General features: G+C 36.3%; 1 protein-coding gene across 9 annotated transcripts in view; it reads left to right on the forward strand.

Annotated features, from left to right (window-relative positions):
• Nucleotides 1–19103, forward strand: part of SNTG1 (syntrophin gamma 1) — an 865234-nt gene that overhangs the window by 583586 nt on the left and 262545 nt on the right. For all 9 annotated transcript variants that reach the window (XM_034966056.3, XM_063606752.1, XM_034966057.3 and 6 more), the window contains one exon: nucleotides 17197–17279. In XM_034966056.3, coding sequence (XP_034821947.3) covers nucleotides 17197–17279 — 83 coding nt within the window. The remainder of the gene's footprint in view (nucleotides 1–17196; nucleotides 17280–19103) is intronic.

Consider the following 19103-nt stretch of genomic DNA (forward strand, 5'->3'; position numbering starts at 1 on the left):
CCTGGCCGTGTGAGGTGTCAGTCTGCCCCTACTGGAGGGTGCCTCTCAGTTAGGCTACTCGGAGGACAGGGACCCACTTGAGAAGACAGTCTGTCCATTCTCAGATCTCCAGCTGTGTGCTTGGAGAACCACTACTCTCTTCAAAGCTGTCAGACAGGGATATTTAAGTCTGCAGAGGATTCTGCTGCCTTTTGTTTGGCTATGCCCTGCCCCCAGTGGTGGAGCCTAGAGAGGCAGGCAGGCCTCTTTGAGCTGCAGTGGGCTCCACCCAGTTTGAGCTTCCTGGGTGCTTTGTCTACCTACTCAAGCCTTGGCAATGGTGGATGCCCCTCCCCAGCCTCGCTGCTGCCTTGCAGTTTGATCTCAGACAGCTGTGCTAGCAATGAGTGAGGCTCTGTGGGCGTAGGACCCTCCAAGCCAGGCGCAGGATATAATCTCCTGGTGTGCCGTTTGCTAAGACCACTGGAAAAGTGCAGTATTAGGGTGGGAGTGACCCAATTTTCCAGGTGCTATCTGTCACCCCTTTCTTTGACTAGGAAAGGGAATTCCCTGACCCCTTGCACTTCCTAGGTGAGGCAATGCCTCACCCTGCTTTGGCTCATGCTCAGTGCACTGCACCCACTGTCCTGCACCCACTTTCTGACATTCCCCAATGAGATGATCCCAGTATCTCAGTTGGAAATGCAGGAATCACCCATCTTCTGCATCACTCATGCTGGGAGCTGTAGACTGGAGCTGTTCCTATTTGGCCATCTTGGCTCCCCCTGCAATATTTCACTTTTAATTTTTATTTGCATATTTTACTTTTTTTTATTAGCGTAGTCAAGTTTTCGTCAATATTGTTGATCTTTTCAATAAACCAACTATTTGCTTAGTTGATTTTCTATACTGTCTTTCTTTTTTCCACTTTATTTATTTCTGCTCTAATCTTTATAATGGCTCTCCTTCTGCTACCTTGGGTTTAGTTTGTTTCTTTTTCTAGTTTTTGAATGGTAAAATTTGGTTGTTGATTTGAGGTTTTTAAATTATTTTGCAACATACTGCTTTAAAATACATATGTTTACTGATAAAATTTTCTCTCTTAGTAATGCTTTTGCTTCATCCCATGAGTTTTTGTATTTTGTGTTTCATTTTAATTTGTTGGATATTGTTTAAAATATTTTTAAGTCCCTTGTGATTTCTTTTTGACTTACTGGTTTTTCAAAACTTCATTGCTTAATTTCCACTCATTTGTGTATTTTTCAGTTCTCTCTCTGCTATTGATTTCCATTTTAATTCCATTGTATCAGAAAAGATATTTGATATGATTTCAATCTTCTTAAATTTAATAAGATTTGTTTTGTGACCACATATGTAAACTATTAGGGAGAATATTTTGTGTACACATAAGAAGAATGTATATTTTATTATTGTTGAGTGAAGTGTTCTGTATATGTGCTAAGCCAAATTAGTGCTTAGTGTCACACATGTCCTCCATTTTGTTATTCTTTCTGTGTAGTGGTTCTATAAATTAGTAGCAGTTGAGGACTTAAATGCCATACTATTATTGTGTTGCTGTCTATCCCTTTAATTCTGTCAAAGTTTGCTTCATATATTTGAATATTTGGCTGTTAGGTGCATATATATATTTATAATTGTTATATCGTCATGGTAAATTGACAGTTTTACTATTATAAAATATCTTTCTTTGTGAAGGTTTTTATATTTAAAGTCTATTTTTGTCTGGAATAAATATGGTCACTCTGCTCCCTTTTATATCATTTGAATGAAATATTTTTCTCCATCATTTCATTTTCAGCCTGCGCTCATCATTAAATATAAAGAAAGTCTGTAGTTGACAGGATACATAAGCATATCTTGGAGATATTGCCAGTCTAGATCCAGATCAGCAAAATAAAGGGAATATAGCAATAAAACAAGACACACAAATTATTTGGCTTCTTGTTGCATATAAAAGTTATGCTTATTCTTATATTATAGTCTATCAAATGTTCCATAACGGCATTATGTGTAAAAATACACATACCTTAATTTAAAATATTTTATGCTAACTGGGCAGCCATTTGGGCAGACAGCAAGCTAGCTGCAGGAGTATTTTTTTTTTTTTTTTTTACTCCAGTGGATCCTGGAATGCCAATGAGACAGAACTATTCACTCCCCTGGAAAGGGGGCTGAAGCCAAGGAGCCAAATGGTGTAGCTCAGCAGATCCCACCCCCACGGACCCCAGCAAGCTAAGATCCACTGGCTTGAAATTCTCGCTGCCAGAACAGCAGTCTGAAGTTGATCTGGGACACTCAAGCTTGACGGGGGGAAGGGCGTCTACCATTACTGAGGCTTTAGTAGGCAGCTTTCTCCTCACAGTGTAAACAAAGTTGATGGGAACTTCTAACAGGGTAGAGTGCACCACAACTCTGCAAAGCCACTGTAGCCAGACTGCCTCTCTAGATTCCTCCTCTTTGAGCAGGGCATCTCTGAAAGAAAGGCAGCAGCCCCAGTCAGGGGCTTATAGATAAAACTCCCATCTCCCTGGGACAGAGCACCTGGGGGAAGGGGCAGCTGTGGGCATGGCTTCAGCAGACTTAAACGTTCCTGCCTGCCGGCTCTGAATGGATCTCCCAGCACAGAGTGCAAGCTCTGCTAAGGAACAGATTCCCTCCTCAAGTGGGTCCCTAACCCCCATGCCTCCTGACTGGGAGATGCCTCCCAGCAGGGGTCGACAGAAACCTCATACAGGAGAGCTCTGGCTGGCATCTGGCAGGTGCACCTCTGGGAAGAAGCTTCCAGAGAAAGGAACAGGCAACAATTTTTGCTGTTCTGCAGACTCCGCTGGTGATACCCAGCAAACAGGGTCTGGAGAGGACCTCCAGCAAAATCCAGCAGACTTGCAACATAGGGGCTTGATTGTTGGAAGAAAAACTAACAAACAGAAAGAAATAGCATCACCATCAACAAAAAGCACATCCACAAAAAATCCCATCCAAAGGCCCCATCATCAAACACCAAAAATAGATAAGTCCACAAAGATGAGGAAAAACCAGCACACAAAGTTTGAAAATTCCAAAAACCAGAACACCACTTCTTCTCCAAATGATCACAACTCCTCACCAGCAAGGGAACAAAACTGGATGGAGAATGAGTTTGATGAATTGACAGAAGTAGTCTTCAGAAGGTGGGTAATAAGAAACTCCTCTGAGCTAAGGGATCATGTCCTATCCCAATGCAAGGAAGATAAAAACCTTTAAAAAAAGGTTAGAGGAATTGCTAACTAAAATAATAAGTTTAGAGAAGAATATAAATGACCTGATGGAGCTGAAAAACACAGCATGAGAACTTTGTGAAGCATGCACAAGTATCAATAGCCAAATTGATCAAATAGAAGAAAGGATATCAGAGATTGAAGATTAACTTAATGAAATAAAGTGTAAAGACAAGATTAGAGAAAAAAGAATGAAAAGGAATGAACAAAGTCTTCAAGAAATATGGGACTATGTGAAAAGACCAAACCTACATTTGATTGGTGTGCCTAAAAGTGAAAGGGAGAATGGAACCAAGTTGGAAATCACTCTTCAAGATATTATCCAGGAGAACTTCCCCTACATAGCAAGGCAGGCCAACATTCAAATTCAGGAAATACAGAGAACACCACAAAGACACTTCTCAAGAAGAGCAATCCCAAGACACATAGTCATCAGATTCAACAAGGTTGAAATGAAGGAAAAAATTGTTAAGAGCAGCCAGAGAGAAAGGTCATGTTACCAACAAAGGGAAGCCCATCAGACTAACAGCTGATGTCCCTGCAGAAACGCAACAAGCCAGAAGAGAGTGGGGGCTAATATTCAACATTCTTAAAGGAAAGAATTTTCAACCCAGAATTACATATCCAGCCAAACTAAGCTCCATAAGCGAAGGAAAACTAAAATTCTTTACAGAAAAGCAATTGCTGAGAAATTTTGTCACCACTAAATCTGCCTTACAAGAGTTCCTGAAAAAAGTGCTAAATATGGAAAGGAAAAACCGATACCAGCCACTGCAAAAGCATACCAAATTGTAAAGACCATCAATGCCATTAACAAACTGTCAAATAACAGGCAAAATAACTGGGTAGCATCATGACAGGATCAAATACACACATACCAATATTAACCTTAAATGTAAATGGGCTAAATGCCCCAATTAAGACACAGACTAGCAAATTGGACAGAGTCAAGAACCACTGGTGTGCTGTATTCAGGAGACCTATCTCATGTGCAAAGACACACATAGGCTCAAATAAAGAAATTGAGGAATATTTACCAAGCAAATGGAAAGCAAAAAAAAAAAAAAAAAAAAAAAATAGCAGGGTTTGAAATCCTAGTCTCTGATAAAACAGACTTTAAACCAACAAAGATCAAAAAAGACAAAGAAGGGCATTATATAATGATAAAAGGATCAATGCAACAAGAAGAGCTAACTATCCTAAATATATATGCACCCAATATAGGAGCATGCTGATTCATAAGGCAAATTCTTGGAGACCTACAAAGAGACTTAGACTCCCAGACAATAATAGTGGGAGACTTTAACACCCCACTGTCAATATTAGACAGATCAAGAGGACAGAAAATTAACAAGGATATTCAGGACTTGAACTCAGCTCTGGAGCAAGTGGACTTAATAGACATCTACAGAGCTCTCCACCCCAAATCAACAGAATATACATTCTTCTTAGCACCACATCACACTTATTCTAAAATTGACCACACAATTGGAAGTAAAACACTCCTCTGCAAATACAGAAGAATGAGAATCATAACAAACAGACTCTAAGATCATACGGCAATCAAATAAGAACTCAGGATTAAGAAACTCACTCAAAACCACACAACTACATGGAAAATGAACAACCTGCTCCAGAGCGACTACTGGGTAAATAACAAAATTAAGGCAGAAATAAATAAGTTCTTTGAAACCAATGAGAACAAAGACACAATGTACCAGAATGTCTGGGACACAGCTAAAGTAGTGTTTAGAGGGAAATTTATAGCACTAATTGCCCACAAGAGAAAGCAGGAAATTTCTAAAATTGACACCCTAACATCACAATTAAAAGAGCTAGAGAAGCAAGACCAAACAAATTTAAAAGCTAGCAGAAGACAAGAAATAACTAAGATGAGAGCAGAACTTAAGGAGATAGAGACTCAAAAAAATCTTTCAAAAAATCAATGAATCCAGGAGCTGTTTCTTTTGAAAAGATTAACATAATAGACCACTATCCAGACCAAGAAAGAAGAAAAGAGAGAAGAATCAAATAGACACAGTAAAATATGATAAAGGAGATATCACCACTGATCCCACAGAAATATATCACTACTATCAGAGAATACTATAAACACCTCTATGCAAACAAACTAGAAGATCTAGAAGAAATGGGTAAATTCCTGAACACATACACCCTCCCAAGACTAAATCAGGAGGATGTCGAATCCTTGAATAGGCCAATAACAAGTTCTGAAATTGAGGCAGTAATTAATAGCCTACCAACCAAAAAAGCCCAAGACCAGTTGGGTTCACAGCCAAATTCTACCAGAGGTACCAACAGGAGCTGGCACCATTCCTTCTGAAATTATTCCAAACCATAGAAAAAGAGGGACTCCTCCCTAACTCATTTTATGAGGCCATTATCATCCTAATACTAAAACCTGGCAGAGCCACAACAAAAAAAGAAAATTGCAAGCCAATATCACTGATAAACATTGATGCGAAAATCCTCCAAAAACAACTCTCAAAATGAATCCAGCAGCACATCAAAAAGCTTATCCACCATGATCAAGCCGGCTTCATCCCTGGGATGCAAGCCTGGTTAAACATACACAAATCAATAAATGTAATCCATCACATAAACAGAACCAATGACAAAAACCACATAATTATCTCAATAGATGCAGAAAAGGCCTTCAATAAAACTCAACACCCTTTTATGCTAAAAACTCTCAATAAACTAGGTATTGATGGAATGTATCTCAAAATAATCAGAGCTATTTATGACAAACCCACAGCCAATATCATACTGAATGGGCAAAAGCTGGAAGCATTCCCTTTGAAAACCAGCACAAGACAAGGATGCCCTCTCTCACCACTCCTATTCAACATAGTATCGGAAGTTCTGGCCAGGGCAATCAGGCAAGAGAAAAAAAATAAAGATATTCAAATAGGAAAAGAGGAAGTCAAATTGTCTCTGTTTGCAGATGACATGATTGTATACTTAGAAAACCCTATTATCTCAGCCCTAAATCTCTTTAAGCTGATAAGCTACTTCGGCAAAGTCTCAGGATACAAAATCAATGGGCAAAAATCACAATCATTCCTATACACCATTAATAGACAAACAGAGAGCCAAATCCTAAGTGAACTCTCATTCACAATTGCTACAAAGAGAATAAAATATCTAGGAATACAACTTACAGGGGAAGTGAAGGACCTCTTCAAGGAGAACTGCAAAGCACTGCTCAAGGAAATAAGAGAGGACACAATCAATTTGAAAAACATTCCATGTTCATAGACAGGGAGAATCAATAGAGTGAAAATGGCGATACTACCCAAAGAAATTTATAGATTCAAGCTACCATTGACGTTCTTCACAGAATTTGAAAAAAAACTACTTTAAATTTCATATGGAACCAAAAAAGAGCCGGAATAACCAAGACAATCCTAAGCAAAAAGAACAAAACTGGAGGCATCTTGCTACCTGACTTCAAACAATACTACAAGTCTACAGTAACCAAAATGGCATGGTACTGGTAATAAAACAGACATATAGACCAATGGAACAGAACTGAGGCCTCAGAAATAATGCCATACATCTACAACCATCTGGTCTTTGACAAACCTGACAAAAACAAGCAATGGGGAAAGGATTCCCTATTTAATAAATGCTGCTGGGAAAACTGGCTAGCCATATGCAGAAAACTGAAAATGGACCTCTTCCTAACACCTTATACAAAAAATAACTCAAGATGGATTGAAGACTTAAACGTAAGATCTAAAACCATAAAAACCCTTGAAGAAAACCTAGGCAATACCATTCAGGGCATAGGCATGGGCAAAGACTTCATGACTAAAACACTAAAAGCAATGGCAACAAAAGCCAAAATTGACAAAAGGGCTCAAATTAAACTAAAGAGCTTCTGCACAGCAAAAGAAACTATAATCAGAGGGAACAGGCAACCTACAGAATGGGAGAAAAAAGGCAAAGGCTGATATCCAGAATCTATGAGGAATGTAAACAAATTTACAACAAAAAGCAAATAATCCCATCAAAAAGTGGGCGAAGGATATGAACAGACACTTCTCAAAAGAAGACATCTATGCAGCCAACAGACAGATGAAAAAATACTCATCATCACTGGTCATTAGAGAAATGCATATCAAAATCACAACGAGATACCATCTCACGCCAGTTAGAATGGTGATCATTAAGAAGTCAGGAAACAACAGATGCTGGAGAGGATTTGGAGAAATAGGAATGCTTTTACACTGTTGGTGGGAGTGTAAATTAGTTCAACCATTGTGAAAGATAGGGTGGCAATTCCTCAAGGATCTAGAACGAGAAATACAATTTGACCCAGCAATCCCATTACTGGGTATATACCCAAAGGAATATAAATCTTTCTACTATAAGGACATATGCACACATATGTTTATTGCAGCAGTATTTACAATAGCAAAGACATGCAACCAACCCAATTGCCCATCAGTGATAGACTGGATAAAGAAAATGTGGCACATATACACCATGGAATACTATGCAGCTATAAAAAATGAGTTCATGTTCTTTGCAGGGACATGGATGAAACTGGAAACCATCATTCTCAGTAGACTAACACAGGAACAGAAAACCAAACACCAGGTTCTCACTCATAAGTGGGAGGTGAACATTTGAGAACACATGGACATAGGGAGGGGAACATCACACACCAGGGCCTGATGGGGGCTGGGGGTCTAGGGAGGGATAGCATTAGGAGAAATGCCTAATGTAGGTGATGGGTTGATGGGTGCAGCAAACCACCATGGCATGTGCATAGCTATGTAACAAACCTGCGTTTCCTGCACATGTACCCCAGAACTTAAAGTACAATAAAAAATAATTTTTGCTAAAACATGCTAAGAATCATCTGAACCTTCACTGATTTGCAGCCTTTTTGTTAGTCTCTCTATTGATGGATGCTGACTGATCAGAGTGGTGGTTGCTGAAGTTTGGAATGGCTATGACAATTCCTTGAAATAGACAACAATGAAGTTTGTCACATTCATTAACTCTTCCTTTCATGAAAGATTTCTCTGTAACATGTAATCTTCTTGGGGGATTTTACCCATATTAGAACTTCCTTCAAAATTAGTCAATCTTCTTAAACTCTGCAACCATTTTATCAACTAATTTTATGTAATATTCTAAATACTTTATTGTCATTTCAACAATGTTCATAGCATCTTCACCAAGAATAGAGTCCATCTCAAGAAAACACTCATGAGATTGGAACAATTCAGTCACATCTTCAAGCTCTACTTCTGATTGTAATTCTCCAGCTATTTCCATCACATCTACACTTACTGCCTCTACTTGAGAAGCCTTGAACTCCTCAAAGTCACCCATGAGTTGGCATCAACTTCTTCCAAATGCCTCTTAATATTGATATTTTTACCTACTCCCGTCAATATTAATCATGAGTATTCTTAATAGTATCAACAATGGAGAATCATTTCCAGAAGGTTTTCAATTGACTTTGCCCAGGTCCATCAGGGTAATCCCCATCTATGGCAGCTGTCCCTGTATTAAATATATTTCTTAAATAATACGACATGAAACTTTGAAATTCCTTTTTCATCCATGGGATGCAGAATGGATTTTGTTAGCAGGCATGAAAACTACATTAATCTTTTCCATCTTCATCAGTAGTCTTGGGTGTCCAGGAACATTGTCAGTAAGCAGTGATTATTGGAAAAGAATGTGTTTTGATGTGTATTTCAGGGTGTGTGTGTGTGTGTGTGTGTGTGTTTCTGAACAGTAGGTCTCAACAGTGGGCTTAAATATTCAGTAAACCTTGCTGTAAACAGATATGCTGCCATCTAGGCCTTGTTGTTCCATTTCTAGAGCACAGGCAGAGTAGATTCACCATAATTGTTAAGGGACCTATCCGTGCCCTAGGATTTCAGAATGGTAAATAAAAATGGAATTCAACTGATAGCAGCTGCATTAGCCCCTAACAAGAGTTCGCTGAAGCTTGGAAGGCAGACATTGACTTCCTTCCTTTTTTTTTTTTTTTTTGAGACAGAGTCTCGTTCTGTCACCCAGGCTGGAGTGCAGAGGTGTGATCTACACTAATTGCAGCCTTTGCCACTGAGGTTCAAGCAATTCTCCTGCCACAGCCTCCCAAGTAGCTGGGAATACAGGCACGCACCGCCATGCCCGGCTTATTTTTGTATTTTTAGTAGAGATGGGGTTTCACCATGTTGGCCAGGATGGTCTTCATCTCCTGACCTTGTGATCTGCCTGCCTCAGCCTCCCAAAGTGCTGGGATTATAGGCATGAGCCACTGTACCTGGCTTGACTTCCTTTTACCTATGAAAGTCTTAGATGTCATCTTCTTCTAATATGAGGCTATTTAATGGATACATCAAAGATCTGTTTTTTAATGAAGCCGTATTCATCATTAATCCTAGCCCTAGTTATAGCTTCTAAAGCTCCTGCAACAGCACTTGTTTCTTCATCTTCTAATTTTATATATGGTGACAGTATCTTTTCTTGAGTCTCATAAAGCAACATTTGCTATCTTCAAACTTTTTTTTCTGTACCTTCCTCACCTCTCAGCCTTTATAGAATTGAAGAGAGTATCTTGCCCTGGATTAAGATTTGGCTTAAGGGAATGCTGTGGATGGATTGATCTATCCAGGCCACTAAAACTTTCTCCTTATCAGTAAGAAGATTGTTTTGCTTCAACATGCATGTGTTCACTGGCGTAGCACTGTTAATTTCCTTCAAACACTTTTCCTTTGCATTCACAACTTGGATAACTGGCAGAAGAGGCTAAGCTTTTGGCTTATCTTGTCTTTCAATATGACTTCTTCACTAGGCTTATTCTTTTCTAGCTTGTGATTTTAAGTGAGAGACTTGCAATTCTTTCTTTTATTTGAACACTTAGAGGCCATTGTAGGGTTATTCTTTGTTCTAATTTCAATATTATTGTGTCTTAGGGAATATGGAAGCCCAAGGAGAGGGAGAGAGATGGGGAACAGCTAGTCAGTTGAGCTGTCAGAACACATACAACATTTATTCATTAAGTTCCTTGCCTTATGTGGCATGGTTTGTGAAGCTCCAAAAGAATTACAATAGTAGCAGCAATGATGACTGACGACAGATCACCATACCACGTATAATAATAATGAAAAAGTTGAAATACTGTGGGAATTAACAAAATGCGCACTTTGGGAGGCCGAGGCGGGCGGATCACGAGGTCAGGAGATCGAGACCATCCTGGCTAACACGGTGAAACCCCGTCTCTACTAAAAATACAAAAAAAATTAGCCGGGCGTGGTAGCGGGCGCCTGTAGTCCCAGCTACTCGGGAGGCAGAGGCAGGAGAATGGTGTGAACCCGGGAGGCGGAGCTTGCAGTGAGCTGAGATCGCGCCACTGCACTCCAGCCTGGGCGACAGAGCGAGACTCCGTCTCAAAACAAACAAACAAAAAACAAACAAACAAAAACAAACAAAAACAAAAAAAAACAAAATGTGATGCAGAGACACAAAGTGACCACAAGCTATTATAAAAACAGCATATAGATCTGCTGGATGCATGGTTGACATAAACCTTCAATTTGTAAAAAATCTGTGAAGCAAAATCGAGCAAAATGTAATAAAATGAGATATGTCTGTACTTGGATATTGGGTTTTAAAATCCACTTAACCACTTTATCTCTGTGGTTTTGGAAGTTTATTCCACTTAACATTTAAATAATTGCTGATAGGGAAACACTGCTGTCATTTTGTTGTTTTCTGTATGTCTTATAGTTACAGTGCCCCTCTTTTCCTCTTTAGCTACTTTCATTTGTTTCCTTGTTTTTTGTAGTTCCATGCTTTGATCCTTTTATCAATTTCTTTTGTGTATCCCTTATAGGTATTTCTGTGACTCTAATAGGTATTGCATAGAACATACTATAACAATCTATTTTAAATGGATAATAACTTAATCACAGTACACAGATCTTACTTCTTTACATCCCCTCCACACCTTCTATACCATATATTGGTTTCAAGTTAGTGTCTCTGTTGGGGAATGAAATATAGAGATTTCTATCCCACAATCTTGCTGTTATTAATTCCCTTTTACCTATTTTTAATGGACAAATATACTTGTTAAATTATTATTTTCTATTAAAAATAAGTCACCTAGGCAAGAAATAATCATGTTAATATACTTTATTAAATACTATTAACCATTTTTAAGTAAGTGAATTTAAACTGATAACTCCATGTCAATCACATACACTGCCTTATAAATACAACTAGTTATATTTTATATCCCTTAAACCACTTGTATAGGTATACTTGTGACACAAATTCCACATCTGTGAATTTAGCCTGCCGCAAATCAAAATTATTAATTAAAATATTACACAACAATAAAAATAATACAAATAAACAGTACAGTATAACAACTACATACATATTATTTACATTGTATTTGGTATTATATGCAATCTAGAGGTGATTTAAAATATACTGAAGGATGTGCATAGGCTATATGCAAATACTACATCATTTTATATAAGGGACTACAGCAGATGTGAATTTTGGTATGTGAAGGGTGTCCTGGAATCAATCTCCCATGGAGGAATGACTGTATAGTTATTTTTCACAGTTTTATCATTTAAATTCTGTACCACAATAAAATTACTATGAATACACCTTCATTATTCTGTATTTGTCTACATCTACCTTTACCAGAGGACATTATTTTTTATATGCATTTCTCTTTCTGTCTAGTGTTCTTTTACTTCAATTTGAAGAATTCTCTTTAGCAATTTTGTAAAACAGTTCTAGTGGTGATGAAGTCCCATGGTTTTTGTTTATTTAAGAAGATCTTTATTTCTCCCTCAAATTTATTGAACAGGTTTGCTGGGTATGGTATTCTAGATTGGCTGATTTTATTTTTCTTTCAGCACTTTGAATATATCATCCCACTCCTTTCTCCCTATAATGTTTCTGCTGAGAAATGTGTTGATCTATGAGATCTTCCCTTTACCTGCAAAATTGCATTTTTTTCTTGCAGCTTTCAAGATTATCTGTTTATCTGTGACTTTTGACAGTTTGATAATAATGAGTTTCAGTGTGAGCCTTTCTAGGTTCATCCTAGTTGGAGATCTTCAAGTTTCTTCTATTGAATGTTCATTTTCTTCCCCAGATTTGGGACATTTTTGAAAATTATTTCTTTGAATAAGCTCTCTGCCCATCTCCTTCTTTTTTTCGGACTTCTATAAAGTGTCTATTGGTCTGCTTGATGGTGTCATATAAATCTCTTAGCATTTCTTCACTTTTCCTAATTCTAATTTCCTTTTAGTCCTCAAATGTCATGCCTTTGAATTCACTTTTTCTTCTGCTTGATAAAATCTGCTGTTGATTATCTCTAGTGAATATTTCACTTCATTATTGTATTCTTCATCTTCAGAATTTCTGTGTGGGTTTCTTGTCTTTTCTATATTTTTTGACATTTTCAGTTCATGCATAATTTTTCTAATTTTATTTAGCTATCTGTGTTTTTGTTTTAGCACACTGAGCTTCTTTGAGATGATTATTTTGTGTTTTTAAAGATAATTTATAGACCATGGTTTCCACTTGGTTTTCGGTGGTTTATTTTGTTTCTCTGTTGCTTCATATGTCTGTGCTATTATTTTTTTTTCTGGGATTTGTGAATTTGAAAAAATCAGCCATGTCTCTTAGACTTTTTCTAACTGATTACACACTGGAAAAGAACTTCACCAATCAGCCTGGGTAAAGTGTCTTCCAAACATTTTCAGGGGATTCATCTTCTCTGGGCATGTAATATCCCAAAAGAGAGGTTTGTTGGTTTCTTTTTCCTGACCTTATAATTACTATTTCCTCTGCTGGTCTGGCTGCAGAACTGCAGGTTCTCTAGTGCTGCAATGAGCCCCTGAACTCTTCTGTGTTCTCTGAGCCTCAGGCATCCAGAGTATGCTACATCTATCAGTGCACCCAGTCAGTGACACAGAAACCAGACCCTTGTGCACTCCCCCAAAAGCCAGAATATTGGATGAGTGTTTTTTGCTTTTCTTCCACTCTAGAGAGTGGCTGCAAGTTTGACATTTACTTCTGATCACACCAAGTTATTCCAGCTTAGTGGAAGGGCTGTCATGGGTGAAATGAAATGGTCTTTTTACCCATTTTTAATGTGGCTGCTCTTGGCTTTGAGCTTACCTGGGTTACTGTGACTTATTAACTAGTTTCTGGAGCACTCTTCAAAGCTTTCTTAACTATATATTGTTGCAAAGTTGGTGTGTCTATGGGAAGCAAGGTCTGAGGTTTCTATTCCACCATCTTTCTGAACTTCATCAAAGTCAGCATATATATGTGTGTGTGTGTGTGTGTGTATACACAAACACATATATACACGCATATATATGTATATATTTTTTGAGATGGAGTCTTGCCCTGTTGCCAGGCTCACTGCAACCTCTGCCTCCTGAGTTCAAGCGGTTCTCCTGCTCAGCCATCCAAGTAGCTGGGACTACAGGCGCTTGCCACCACACCTGGCTAATTTTTGTATTTTTAGTGGAGACTGGGTTTCACCATGTTGGCCAGGATGGTCTCGATCTCCTGTCCTTGTGATCATCCTGCCTCATCCACCAAAAGTGCTAGGATTACAGGCATGAGGCACCGCGCCCGGCCCAAAGTCAGCATGTTATTAAACAACTCCCACTGTGTTCCCCAGAAAGGTATGCAAGCACTGGCTGCCCTACATTCTTTCCAATATTTGATGCTCAAATATTTCTTCCAGCCATTCTATTGAGTGTGCAGTGAAATCTTATTGTAGTTTTAATTTGCATTTTCCTGATGACTAATAATAATTATCTCCATATTGTGTGATTATTGGCCATGTGTATATCTTCTTTTGGAAAGCTTCTGTTCAAGACTTTTCCCCATTTTTCTGTTGGTATGTTCTTTTTACTATTATAGTGCATGAGTTTTTAAAAATATTATCTATATAAGCCTTTTGCCAGTGATATAAATTACGAAGATTTTCTCTTAGTCTTTGTATATCTACATTTTTCACTTGAGGTTGTCTTTGTTAGCAGAAGCTTTATTTCCTTTTATTGTTTTTGTATCCTCTCTAAGACATACTTGCCTACCCCAAGGTTGCAAAGATATTTTTTTCTTATTTTCCTCTAGAGGCTTGTTGCTTTAGCTTTTATGTTTACATTTATAATATATCTTATATTTTTGTGCATCTTACATAAGAATCAATTATGTGTGTGTGTATTTGATATATGTATATATATGATTATTATTTGATCATACATGTTTGGATTTATTTTGGGATACTTTATTTCCACTAATTTACATGTCTATTTTTTTAAATGAAAATCATATTATTTATTATTGTAACATATCCTAAAGTGACCTAGAAGAGGTTCTTCAACTTTGAAATTTGTAAAGATCATTTGGCTATTCTACATCTATTGTATTGCTGCATATATTTCAGAAATCGCATGCCAATTTGCATAAAAAATGTATTGGAATTTTGAATGGAACTAAATTAAATTTATAAACAATTTGGAGATTACCTTTTCATTTATGTTTTCTTCTCAGCAATATATTAGTCTTTTTAATTTGGAATTATTGTATATCTTTCATTAAATTTATTTATATGCATTTTATGTTTTAATTTTATTGTAAATAATATTTTAAAACTTCATTGTCCAGTTGTTTATTGCCAACACATAAAATATAATTTAATTTTATATATTAACATATTGCAACATAGCATAATTCTAGAAAGACTTTTCTGCATTCTTAATGTTTTTCTATATATACGATTGTGTTATCTGCAAATAAGGTTTTGCTTCTTCCTTTCCAATCTACATTTCTTTAATTATTTTGACTTTCCTGTTGCAGTGGCTAAGACTTCCATTTTTATTTTTAACAACGTGTTAAGGGTAGACATCCCTTTCTTTCTCTTGATACTAGTGGGGAATAATCTAGGTTTTTTTTGTCATTAATTAGGGTATCGGATATAGGTTTTTAAAGATGTTCTTTATCAGATAGAGGAGCACATCTATTCCTAGAAGGCTGAAGTTTTTAATATGCTTTTTGTAAAAAACAAAAATTGATGGTGAATTTTCTCAAATATTTTTCTACATACATCGAAATATTACATATATGCTTTTGTTATTTAGCCTTTTGATATGGTAAATGTTTAAAATGGATTTTGAATGTAAAACCAAGCTTGCATTTCTAGAATAAATACCACTTACTTGGTCATGATGTGATATATTTTTCATATATTACTAGGCTTGGTTTGCTAATATATTGTTTACATTTTTCTTTTTTGCATATGTCCATAAGAGTTGATAGTCTCTTTCTTCTTTTGTAAATTTTGGTTAGATTTTTTTTTAATGTATTTGTTCACTTCAACTAAGTTGTCAATTTCTTTCATGAAACTATTTATCATGACCACTCATCATTCCTTTTAACATCCGTTAGCTCTCGGTAATGACCCCTCCTTCATTCCTGATGTTGATAACTTGTATTTTCTGTCTCTTTTTTCTAAATTATTTTTTTTGCTATGGGTTTATCTAATTTATTAGTTTCCCCAAATATCTGATATTTGCCTTAATTAATTTTCTTTATTTTTTTCTCTTTTCTATTTAATTTTTCCCAGTTTTATTTTTATTTTTTATTTATTTTGTTTGTTTTGCTTTGGTTCAATTTGCTCCTCCATTCTTAAGTTCTTAAGATCATTAAGTTTATACCAACCTTCTTTTGGTGTATGTATTTAAACATTTAAATTTCACTCAAATGACTACTTAAGATTCATTCACAGAGTTTGATATGTTGTATTTTTATTTTGTTCAGTTCAAAATGTATATGCTTTAAAATACACATTTGCTTTAAAGTAATACATATATACATTAAAATGTTGTAGAAGATATAAATGCAAATAAACTTCACAGGAAAAATAACTAAAACATAGTGTGGTATTCTTACAGTTTAAAGATTAGAAAAATTATATCCAGATCAATATAGCAAGAAAGCCTATATTTCCCTTCTTAGTTCCAGGAAAATTACAGAATGTGAGAGTAATAAAAGAGAAGAACAATATCTTTTTTTTTAGCACATGGACTATTATGTAAGTAGTGTTCCCTATGACCTATGATGTTTGAAATCAAGTATAATATTTCAAATATTAATTGAGTGTCAATTATATTTGTGGGTAATATTTATAAACATTAGTAACTTTTAAAAATATCTTTAGAAAAATCAAGTAATCAGAAGTCAGGAACTATGTATACTAATTGTGACTCTAATACATACTAAACTGGGAAATCTTAGAAAATGACAAATCCTTAAGGCATTACTCATCTTTAAAAAATAGATATTAGTAGGCATCTCATTAAAGTCTAATATGAAGTTTTTTCATTGCAATTATACAAAATTTGATAATTTTAATGGATACTTGAATACTAACAAAGAGTACCTATAAAAACAGAACATGCAAACATTTTTGCATCATGGAAAATTATAGTTTCTAAGGGTAGGATTTACAACTTGGTTGAAATATGACATTAAATAGAACTCTGTAGACAACCAAAATCTTGCATTATTTTAAGTATGGTTTCTAAAAGCAGGCCACTTTAGATAATTAAGCAAAATAATACTTTTTATAAGGCTGTACATTTTCCTTTATAAAGTCTTAATGTTTCTGAAATCAAAGACAAATTTTTGTGAGTCTCTTTTAGTGCCCAGATACCTGTAGTCACTTGGCTTACTTGCAAAACTCTGGCTTTAGTATAACTGAAATAAAATTGTATTGTAATATCTGATTTACTTGATATTACTGAGTATCCTTGAAAGTGTAATGGAATGCATCAGTTTAGAAGGTTATGGCATTCTCACCAGCGGAATGTTATGATTTTGTCTCCTGCAGGTGCTCCAAGTGACCAGAGCAGTGGCACCTCCTCTCCTCTCTGTGACAGTGGCTTACATCTCAACTACCATCCCAACAATACGGTAAGATGACCCAGGCATAGCTCAGATTAATAAGGAGATAACACATAGTTTATAAAAGCTGCTAGTGAATCTGATTTATCTGACAGATAGGAAATCCCTGGTTGCATAATCATTTAAGAATTATGATAAACAAGAAATGGAAAATAAATAGATCAGGCTTCTTATGCCATTTTTTCCCCTCTCAAGTCTGTATGGATTAAGTTCTTTTGAAGCAATAGATACTATTAACTTGGGGATGTCACTGGGGATGTATAATATACAGTCATTTTAGAACATTGCACATTATATGTGATTTCAGGTTCAAAATGCTTTGACATTAGTTTTCTCACTTTTTTCTTTTGAAATTACTTAACTAAAAGTAACTATTTAATTTGCCATTTGTTAGGATTTTTTTAACCAACTTTATTCACAGTAAGCAATTACTGCAAAGTGAGAAAATCTGATTCACATATTATTTTAACATGTAAAGAACGTTTAACTATACATGCATTTAGTAAAAGTTAAAATTAAACTTTGTTTTATAGATATTTAATAAAATTTTAATCTTTGTTCTCTACTTGCATTTTGAGTAAATCGATTTTAATATCTTATAAATGTTTTTGAAGTTCCTTGCATTTCATCCCTCAAAACACTCACACATTCTTAAAGAAATAATTTTCTCTGGTTATAAGCAGATCTAACAATCATCTTTCATGCTTACAAACATAAAGAGAAGCAGAGCTGACGTTAAGCAGAATTTTATTGTTCTATTCCACATATCATGGTACATACGTCATATAGCTTCTTCAACCGACTGGTATGATTCATCCTGCAATTTGAAATTTTTGTCAAAATAGTGGCATTTTACTTCAAAGCAATCTTTTTGAACATCTTCAGTCCTGAGTGGCTTTCACGGTACCTGATTTCCCTAGTATTACTCCTCAGCTGAGTACCTTAGGCCCTCAAGTTTTCAACTTTTTTCCTTCATAAAAAGAAATTTGCCAACACCAAAGGTTATCTGTACAAATCTAGGGATATTTTCTAAAACCAACTTCAGCTGGATATATTTCACGTGGCCATCTTTGAAACTTTTTTTTTTTTTGGCCAAAGAAATAATTGCCACACAATAAGTGGCATTTAAAACCACAATACAGCATGATTGGAGTGACTTAAAATTTATGAGGAAATATACAGGTTTCCTAATGAAAAACTTAGATATACAACCAAATTTTTTACCTCTTTATTTTGTAATTGCTTTGCTCACCTTCTTCCCTCCCGATCCAGATGCCTTCGATAATTTTGATCCACTTCTGTTTTCCTTCACCGCGCTGGTGCACCTGCCCTCAGTAGCTGGAGGTGTTGGCTGTGCCCATTCACAGCTTATCCCTCTTGTCTGGATCCCCTTTGCCTGGGAGTCAGAGCTCACAGGGGTGTTTGACACCACATGCCCTGCTTCCATCAGTCCTCAGAGGTTGTTCCTGAGAGTGCCCCCTCCACATGTCCCTCACGCAAGAATCTCCATCTCAACTCTGCTCCTAAGACAGAAACAAGAGCAACGTACTTCAGAATGGGAGAAAGCTTTTTGGAGCTGTTTTGTTCTAGGTCTTGCCTCATACCCTTGAACTCCTGTATAATAAGCAGAGCAGAGGAGTCAGAGTGGCAGGTCTAAGGGTGGAAATCATTCTGGTTTGTTTTTAATCCATTCCATTGACATATAGAAAAACATATATAGAATAATGTCCTTCCTTATAAAACTGTAATTACAGCAAGAAAATCACTCCAATTCTATAACATGACTGATCCCAAATAAATTCAGTTTTATAAAATTAAAAATAAAGCAACTGT

Source organism: Pan paniscus, chromosome 7, assembly GCF_029289425.2.
Source record: "Pan paniscus chromosome 7, NHGRI_mPanPan1-v2.0_pri, whole genome shotgun sequence".
Taxonomy (NCBI): Eukaryota; Metazoa; Chordata; class Mammalia; order Primates; family Hominidae; genus Pan; species Pan paniscus.